This window comes from Chaetura pelagica, unplaced genomic scaffold (genome assembly GCF_000747805.2).
Source record: "Chaetura pelagica isolate M959 unplaced genomic scaffold, ChaPel_1.0 scaffold65, whole genome shotgun sequence".
In the NCBI taxonomy this organism is placed as follows: Eukaryota; Metazoa; Chordata; class Aves; order Apodiformes; family Apodidae; genus Chaetura; species Chaetura pelagica.
In genome coordinates, this window is record NW_009953386.1 from 3,534,489 (window position 1) to 3,544,429 (window position 9,941).

General features: G+C 42.9%; 1 protein-coding gene across 3 annotated transcripts; it reads right to left on the bottom strand.

Annotated features, from left to right (window-relative positions):
• Nucleotides 1–2,473: 2,473 nt before the first annotated feature.
• CLDND1 (claudin domain containing 1) lies at nt 2,474–9,415 on the bottom strand. Of its 3 annotated transcripts, XM_009998235.1 has the most exons (5): nt 9,347–9,415; nt 4,796–5,094; nt 3,444–3,551; nt 2,998–3,135; nt 2,474–2,888 (listed from the first exon to the last, which is right to left on the bottom strand). In XM_009998235.1, the coding sequence occupies exons 2-5, from the start codon at nt 5,082–5,084 to the stop codon at nt 2,668–2,670; spliced, it is 756 nt and encodes a 251-aa protein (XP_009996537.1). In that variant the 5' UTR covers nt 5,085–5,094; nt 9,347–9,415; the 3' UTR covers nt 2,474–2,667. The 3 variants fall into 3 exon arrangements, with proteins under 3 accessions (XP_009996537.1, XP_009996539.1, XP_009996538.1); XM_009998237.1 differs by lacking the exon at nt 9,347–9,415 and having other exon boundaries at nt 2,637–2,888; nt 5,055–5,087; XM_009998236.1 differs by lacking the exon at nt 9,347–9,415 and having other exon boundaries at nt 2,668–2,888; nt 3,444–3,548; nt 4,796–5,081.
• Between the last annotated feature and the right edge of the window lie 526 nt (nt 9,416–9,941).

Genomic DNA, 9,941 nt, shown 5'->3' on the forward strand with positions numbered 1-9,941 from the left:
TTTCTGAATTAAATCTGCTTCTCACTGAAATCCAACCTGATGAACAAATCCTTACAACAGGAGTAAAACCCCAACAACAAACCCCAAAACCGTGAAAGGTGACCCTCATTTTAGTTAAATGGTCCAAATCACTGATCAATTAAAGCCTATTTTCTTCATTTCAGGGCAGAGAAAACCAGCAGCATTTATCTGAGACGCAGACAAAACCAGCCAATCTTGTTTTTGCTGATACTCAAAATGATCAAGAGAGGACTGACAGCACCTCTAACATTCCATTTTCTCTCCATAAGAATCCTTCTTTTGGAAGCAAGAATGTTAAAAAAGCTAAGATTTACACTTTAGGAAAACAAGTGCTGATACAGGAGGATAGAGCAAGTGCACAGGATTAAAAACACAACCTATGATTACTCTGCCAGCTCCTGAAAGAAGACAGAAAAACCAAAGCAACAACCAAACCACACTAGATAAAACAACAGCAGTGCTTCCTCTCCAAGTGCAGAATAGCACCTTCCAGTCCCTTTTACCTCAGCTGAAGCTTGTGTGCCCCACTATTTCTGACAAATGAGGAACGAGACAAGCTGAGCAGTTAGGCCTTATCTACCTAAGTCAGAGATAACTAACAGCTCTGCAGAAGCACCTTATCGGTACGTATGAGCAGCAAGGATTTTCATTTACCCGCAGATACTGCACAAAAATACCACATCCCTCTCACAGGGTTAGAATCAGCCCAGACATTGTAGAGAGGGAAAGCACCTGTTTTAGAAGGAAAAGTGAAAGATAACTCAACAGCGGGAGAAAGAGGACTATCTTGAACAGCCCACTGCTGCTTTTTCAGTGATCCTGGTTTTCACCATCATCCTTGTTTCATTTTGTAAAGATACAAATGATAATGATCAAAGGAGAAGTAGGTTGATCTGTATCACAAACATGACCAAAAAAATAAAGAAAATACTACTAGCAGATATCCCTGATCTTCAGGTAACTAGTGATGAGGGCTGTTTGCTGACCCAGCAAACACAGCCTGTGTAGAAGAACCTACTGAAAAAAAACACAAAACCAAAAGCACAAAACAAGATAAAAAACCAGCCATGAGACAAAAATGCATACTGTGTCATTCTCATCCAAAGTATCTCAAAGAACCCTTGCCATGACAGACATATTCATTTTGCCAGGATTTATTTCTTCTAAAACATACTTGTTATATTAAACATGGAGTAAGGAAATGAGGGGAGTTAAGGCCTCAGAATTAAACAATTTAATTGAAAAAACAATGTTCCAACACAAGACATGCCACCCAGTCTGGCTAAAGTTGCAGTTATTTATAGGAAACACATAGACAAGTTGAGAACTAATTAGAAATTATGGGGTGTTACACCCTCTGATGATGAGCAGGAAAAAATGTAAAGTTAGCAGGAGCCCAAGAAATTAATAATAATAAAAAAATAATCTAACCAAACATCTTTGTTTCTAGTGACATTTCCCTGGAAGCAGAGAACAATCCAGACATTGGCTTTTCTCTCCCTAAGTAAAATTCACTTCAGACCATTCCCTAATCCTCCCATCAGATGCATGCAATGCTGAAAATGTCTAAGTTTTTAAAATTATTATTTCATTTAATTAATAGGCTTGGGACAAGATGGGAAAAGAGCAGCACCTTTTTAAAAAACCCTGTTGTGTGCTATATTAGATAAATAGGTGAGTTTTAAAAAAAGTTAAGTTTATATATATACATATACACACATACACTAAACTAAATTAAAAACAAAAACTTGTGAGGGGTCATCTTCAACACAGGTAGAGGGAAGCCTTATTTCACAGCAAGCAGAAACACCACAAGTGAAAATTTGAGTGCACAATCATATGTAGTGCAGATACAAACTAGCCTGGGTCCTGGAAGCAGTGTAGCTAGAGCAGCACAAAGCTCCACATGGGCCAACTTACGTCCTCAACAAAGGCAAGTGCAGAGTCTGCATTCAGGATGGTGTGCTGGGCAGGCACTCCCACAGCCAGCTGTTCTGCCTGCATCAGTTTTGGCAGAAGCCACAAAAAGTAGCGAAGTAGTGAGAGTAAGAGACCCAAAGTGAAGCTACAGGACTGATTTAGCTACAGTATTTCTGTAACAGAGATTTCTGAGTTCCCCCATGTCTCTTGGGTGGTCTCCATAGGTCCTGCCCACTTGGGTCACACAGCAGACAGCTCCTGATTTTTTATTATTTGTGTACTGTGATCCCCATTCTTGTCTATCTGCATCTTTTCTTTTCCTATCTGCATCCTCTCTTTTCCTACCTCTCTTCTGCCCCATAGCATCACTCCTACTTCCTCCAGGCTGACGGGGTCATAAAATTAGGAAGGGGCACATACATCTAACCAAGGGAATATTCACCAACTACATAAGGCTTAAAAATAATAATTCTTAAAAAAAACAACAACCAAAAACAAAACCAAAACACCCCCACAATTTAAAAACACGTTCAAGTTCTGCAGACTTCGGGCAGAGTTTGGTCATTTAGCCCCAAGGTCTTTGTCTTCAGGGCCTGTGGGCTAAATTGTCTCAACTGGTAAGAAGCACACAGTACAAGGTAAAATTCTGACTAAAAGAAACAAAAGTAGTAAGGGTTGGGGGAGAAGGGGCTAAAACCTGGAAACCTAATACTGCATTAGCAGCACTTATGCCACACGGTAGGCTTTCAAGAGAGTGAATTCCTTTCTGTTGGTGCGAGCTGCCCAGATGAAAAGAGCAGCTGCCATGAACTGCAAAGGTGCTGAGACACAGGCCAGGCAGAAAGACCAACCAAATTCACCCCTCACATCATCAGGCAGGGGCAGCTTCTTATGGAGCAGCTTAATCCCAGCTACATAGCAGCCAACCAGGCCCAGCGTGCAGAGCCCTGAGGAAGGAAACAGAAAAGCACGGTGAGCTCAACTTCAAAGTGCTCTGGCTGTCGCTATGAGCTTTTGGAGGAGGGAGGGTCAGGTGGTGGGTGGCAGGAGACTTACCTGCTAGGAAGTGGAGGACTCCGGTGGCAATGGCAGGGTAAAGGCTGCGACAGGCACAAGCACAGAGCCCAATCAGAGCCCCAAAGCACATGAGGCCAAGGCTGACAAAGGGCAGGAGAAACTGTAACCGCCAGAGATCTGCAGGTGAAAAATATACAAAACAAGTTTGCTAAAGATGTGCTGGAAACTGATCTTCTCCCACCTTATACTCCCTTCTGCCTACACTGCTTCATTTGTTAACTCCCGGTATTCTTGTCCATATTCATGGCCAAAACCATGCCAAAGCATTTACATTTTTCTTTTAAACATTTACCTACAGACTCTACTACTGTGAAGGGTAAAAAAGCAGAACAAGATACAGATGCTTCCCTCAATAGTGACTGTATTTGAGAAACATCTTTTTTGTCACACTACTTGTTTACCTGCCAGAAATGGAATACACTTACAAGTTCGATTCAAATCCGTGCCACTGTTGTGATTTCCAGGCTCTACATACTTTTCCATAAACTGATCAGAGAGGGAAAAACTGATGCAGTTTGTAGTCATGTCAGCTTCTGAGGGGCGGGGAAAAGAAAAAAAAAACAACATTAGATGTCTCCCTCCTACCCTCCCCTTCCAATTCCTCCTTTCCCAACCATTTAAGCCAAGAAGCTCCTCAGAAAAAAAAACCTGAGATACAAAACATTTTAGAGAAAACACAATACCTCTCAAACCAGATTTGATGCCGTATCATACAGCAATTAACATGACATAATTACTACAAGGGGCAGCATTCAAACTGACAGAATTTTCCAACTTTACCTGGATCATCCACAGAAAACTGTGTCATGCTTGCCAGACTGGGAAAGAAGTGTGGCATGTGATGTTCAACTATATCGCTACATATTCTTACAGGCAAGTCCCATAACTGAGCTGCGGTTATCTCCACGTGCAGGATGTAGTAAGATACTACATTCTCACTAAACTCTCCATTCAAATACATGGTAGGAAGGACTATTTAAAAAACATAAAATATGTGGTTTCTAATCCTAATTTTTTTCCCTTTTACGCCTCAGATTTTGCTTTGAAAGTGCTATTGAGCAGAGCTGGTTTAAGTGGCTTCCGGAATAAGTGTTTTCATTTAAAAAAAGGAAAGAAAAAAAGAAGTATTTAATGTGACATTTTTCTCCAGAAAAAGTGTTTGAAAGTACATTTTTTCCTAAGAGGGTTGAAAACAAAGGGCTTCACAAATACAGTATGTGTTCAAAATCTACTCTGAAGCAATTAAAATAATTGCTCACTGCACTTTTGTAGCCCCCAATCATTGTGAAGAGAAGAATACAAACATTCTACATCCAGCACTAGGACTGCAAAATGTGCTGATGCCACAGTGGGACATTTGTGACATGGGAGCAAAATTAATGACTACTAAAAGTAGCAAGTGCTCCTTTTATAAAGTGGTATCTTTATTGCATTCTTGGATCCCAGGACCTCTTCTGAAACAGTGACTGGCAGAGCAACAACTACTGTACTTCCAGCTGGACAGCAGATGCAAAAGAAAATGAAATTACACCAGAGGAAATTTAGATCAAGTATTGTGTGTCAAATCCAGAGCACTGTCAAATCTGTAGCCCTGACACACACAGGCCATTTTGCCTTTCAATTATTTCAAAGTTTAGACTGTCTTTATTAAAAAAACACCACCACATAAGCTAGAAAGAAGCCTTCTGGAAGAATAAAGCAGCATGAATATGTTGTGAGGAAGTTAGCACGCAGCACCCCAGGCAAGCTAGGGCAGTGTTAATTGCTCCAGAGGTACCTGGTGGGCTGTACCAGTGAGAGTTTTTGGGCACAGTGATACACCTCCGCCACAGTCCAACCGTGCCATTGCACCGGAAAAGCGTATCTGTGTAGGTCTTCTCATCTGCGTCTTCGCTGATGAATTCCTCCCAGATGCTCTTACCAGCCTCACTGATGTTCTCAGCTGGGGACAGGGTGTGGTATTCGTACCAAAAGTCAGTGCCAATGGAAGCTGCCATATAGATGGTGGAGATGAGGCTGAGAACGCAGGCAATGACGAGCGCTGTGGCAAAACGGTTATCCATCATTGCACGCCTGCTGCTGAAAGGAAAGAGATGCCCAAGTCACTCCTCTGACAGTAAAAACAAAGTTATCCCTACCAGTGTCAAACTCGTGACATCATTCCTCTCACACAATGTCCCTTCAGGATATGCATGTCTTCCTTTTCCAACGTGCTGGAATTAAAAGGAACACTGCAAGTTTACAACTCAGTGTCAGCTGGATCTGGGAGTTCAAGGCATGGGTACTGCCCTTCTCCCAGCCATGCTCTGCTGGCTGCTCTCCCCCCAAGACAGCAACTGGCAGAGCAGCAGCAGCAACTCTGTCCCCAGAGCAGATGGCACATCTCACTGCCCTTACTGATCCTGTCCGTAGGGAATGACCGAGAATGCATCCACAGGCAGAAGACTTATCTTTCCTTAAGAGATTACCAAGGATAGGTTTTATTTTTAGCCTGCCATCCTGTCCGGCTTTCACAGCTTGTGTTTACAGGAAAGAAAAGAACCACAAGCATGCCAAAAAAGCTCTTCCAGACTATTCACAAAGGATAGCCATGCCAAGGTGCCGAAATGCCTTTAGGGAAGTAGAGAATTGTATCTAGGCACTAAAGACAGAACAGGAAGGACTGAAAGACGAATTTGCAAATGACAAATACTGCAATAATGCCACAACATGTACTGTGTATTTCTGAAGAACTAAAACAACTAAGGGGGGAGGGTGCCCTACTCCATGGGAACAGGATGACAGGAGCTTTCAAAACTGAAGGGCCCCCGTGAGCTGGCATGAGGACCTTGCTCTGGCTCCCTGTATTAGGGGTCATTCATGCCTTCCTTTGCACTGTCATACACAGAAATGGCATAAATTCAGGGTCAGAGGAGGCATGGGAAAACACCGATAGCACACATGCTTGTGCTTTGGACAGTACTGTGACCTTAATAAGCAATTGATTGCTAATACATGGAATGTTTTGCAGATACTGCAATACATAAGAGGACTCACACGTGCCTGTCATTTCTCATACATTTTCTGTGCTTAATTAAAATTTATGGATTATGATCAATCAGGCTTGACAGACTTACAAAAAAAAAATAATCAATTGGAGTTAACCCAGCAACTCAAGCTACTCTGGTTACATGAGCTACCATCTAATCAGCTCTTGTCTGTTGCTTTTTCTACCTCCCTTCTCCCACATACTTTGATCAAAATACGTTGGTCTAGTTTCTTGGCAATGGAATAAACTGCACCTGGAAACAGCAAATGCCTTAAACCACAACATTCACAAGGAAAAACATGAGCTCCCAAGTCAGACCTACTGATAATAAATTTTGAACTATGAAACGAGGTACAAATTAAAGCAGGGAGTTTCAAAGACATCAATACTTGCTGCTAACAATGCTGCCCTTATTTCTTTTCCCTCTCATCTACTCCTTTATTTGGTTGAAACTGGCTAACAGGGCTGGGGAGGAGAGATAATGTGTACCCATATCATGCCCTATGCTTAATTTTCATATTCAAGGAGGGGTATTACAGAGAATATGCCTCATTTAACTACATCCTTAGCAACAAGCAAGAACAGAATTGATTTTTTGTGAACAGACAAGCAGCACCCATTTAAAGTACTACAAAGTTTGCATACCACAACTGTAATCAAGTAACAATCCACAGATTGAGAACTTTTAAAGGCTAGGACAAATACTGAGAGGGAGAAAACATTGTACATGGGCTTATTTACCCAGCAGAGACAGAATCCAGTCCAGACTTGAAAGCAAATACTCTATGCAATGTTTAATTCTTGGTTTTGTACTTCCATGCTCCTTTGATATCCTACCATCTAGCTCAAGGTATACAGGACACTGGATGAGCTGTACACAGAAAGTTCCTGCACAGGACTGACCTCACTATTCATCCCCACTGTGGGATTCCCTCCCCTTCAGAAACTTTTCACAAAGCAAACAGGGCAAGTGGCATCTCCAGGACGAAAGCTGTGCTGCCCAGCTCCTGCCCACCTAAGCTCAAAGCTGAGCAGATCCTCTGGGAACTCACTCTCTGGGCAATCAGCAGAACAAGCTGGCAAGCAGGCTAGTCTGGATTTTCCACTATATTGCAGTCACCTTCACTGCAAGAGGAACCCTCTGTCAGACTGCTCTCTTTAGAAAGAGCTCTCTCTGGAAGGAGGAATGGCAAGAACCGACAAGCTCCACCGTCAGAGTAGTGTTTGGAGAAAAAGAACATGAGTAGGACATTATTGGGCCATTGGTTTGCTAGTATTGCTTTCTAATATAAATGTTTACAATAACTAAGTTCTATCAACCTTGTATCTAACATACAGAAAGGAAGAAAATAACTCGCTCAAAAATCTTACTTTCTGATACAACATCCCTGCTGTCAGCTGCAGAACATGGGTGCTGGAAATATCCCCGTCAGAGCATCATTAAAACACAACTTCTGGCCAGCCTCTGAGACCTGGCACACAGTGGACCTGGTACAGTTGATGTCGGCTGGCAGCTCACAAGCAAAATTAAGGGTTAAACATCAAACAGTAAATAACATTACACACTTAGTAAAAGAGACATGGCTATTGACTGATGTCCTTGTAATGCACAGCTCCAGGGAGAGGTAGAAAGCAGCTGATGTGGCTACTGTCCCCAAAATCTAGCAAGTAGCTTTGTGTGGCATTTGTCCCAGAAACAAGACATGGATTTTCAGCATGGACAAGACAGTACTAATGTAAAAGCACATCTCCAATTCCTTATAATACAAGAATATTATTATTATATTATATATAATATCTAATGTATTATATTATACTACTTATAACTACTCTTTTCAGTAGTTCCCAATGACAGGACAAGGGGCAATTGGAACAGAGGAAGTTCCATGTAAATATGAGAAAAACTTCTTTATGGTGAGGACGACAGAGCACTGGAACAGGCTGCCCAAGGAGGTTGTGGAGTCCCCTTCCCTGGGAATATTCAAGACCCACCTGGATGCAGTCCTGTGGAATTGTGCTCTAGGCAATCCTGCTTTAGTGGGGGAGCTGAACTAGATGATCTTTAGAGGTCCCTTCCAACTCTGACAATTCTGTGATTCCATAATTCCTTACTTACAGAAGAGATGAAGAACTTTACAACACCTTAGGCAGATTTTTAACTAGAAGTTCTTCCTGACACACTTTAGTAGGCTTGACTGCCCAGCTCATCCACTGTGTATACCCACTGTCTCTTCACTTAGAGTAGAAAACCCCTATTTAAAAAAGGTGTCATTTGGTCTATTGGAGGGAACCATCCTTCCAGCCCCAGGCAGAGCTCAAAGGGGTACAGCAGTCAGTAATAAACAGTTACCAGAGAAGCCCATGAAGAAAGACACTGCATGTTTATGAGATTAGGCCACACTCTGCAGAAGTTTCTATGCAGAACATGTCGGAAGCACCTACAAGTATAGAAATAAGCTTACTTACCAAAAAATAACATTATTGCTACCGAAGATGACATTAGTTACAAAGACTGATAACAAAGAGAAACGCTTCACCTTTACTGGATGTCAGAACCATCATTGTTTTTACAGAAGGTTTGTTCATGTGGCACTGCCAGCACATTTTGTTCTTATTCTAACAGTGGAAGCTATTTCAAACAAGTTATGTCTGAAACTAAACTATGCAATGAATATAATACAACATATGGCAGTAGTAAATAGGCACTCGAGCAGAAGTGCTTCACAGGTTACTGGAATTCTGCTAATTTTTAAAAGAAGTGAGACATGTAAAAATTTCAAAGCCCCAGCTCATAAAAGAGAAGGCAAAGGCCAAACTAGCAGCAACATTTAAAGGAATGGCTAGATGTATGCACTTCATAGAAGGGGGATAAAAGGACAAGTCAGTAGAGCTGAAAAAGAAAAAATGCAAACCAGCACAAAAGCAAGTATTCTGGCAAAAAATCAACTGTCAGACCGGAGAACGGATACGCATTTTAAGAACTTACTGTTCCATGGCAGAAGGGAATACAAAACATGCATATTTTTATCTTGTGGCAGACACCACTCTCTTCAGTCATCAGCAGGCCACCACATTCAAGAAAGTCTTTTCACCTGGCATCTCAAGACCAAGGCTGCATTTGCCAGCATTTCCTCAGAAAACATGCTTGCAATCTGACTGCTCTTTGGGAAAGCAGAATAGGCAGAAGGCCTAAAAGAAGGTGTAAATGTGGGGAGAGGGCTGGCAATGCTATGGAACAGGATCCTCCTTCTAACACTCAGGGAAACCAAGGGTTAGGAAAGAATGCTATCGCCTTTTTACCTTGGGAGGTCCTCAGAGTCCCACAGGATACACAGGTCCAATGATCCCTGGTCACTTCAGACACACAGTGTTGCTCGTGTCCCGGTGTAAGCATGAAGCACTGAACGCAAACTTCCGATTTCCCGTACCTGTCCCATTCATTCAGCTTCCTCACCACCACCAGCCCACAAAAAGCGATCTAAAAGTAGAAAGCAACCCACACGGTTTGAGATCATCACTTCATTTTGAGACGACCAGAAATCTCCCAGAGTTACTCATTAAGAAAAAAGGATTTCAAAGGGGGGAGGGGGAGGGTGTTGAAAACGACGGCAGGAGTCCTCAGGCCGTGCCCCACAGGATCAACCCAGCAGACGGGCAGCTGCCAGGCTAAGGGACCCTAGGAACGGCTCTGGCAAACCCGGAGTCTCAGCTGGTCGTCCAGGCTGGCCAAGACCCGGCGCTTCGCCCCTCGCAGAAACCAGGGCCAGGCACCAGAACCAGGGCCAGGCACCAGAACCAGGGCCGGGCACCAGAACCAGGGCCAGGCACCAGAACCAGGGCCGGGCACCAGAACCAGGGCCGGGCACCAGAACCAGGGCCGGGCACCAGAACCAGG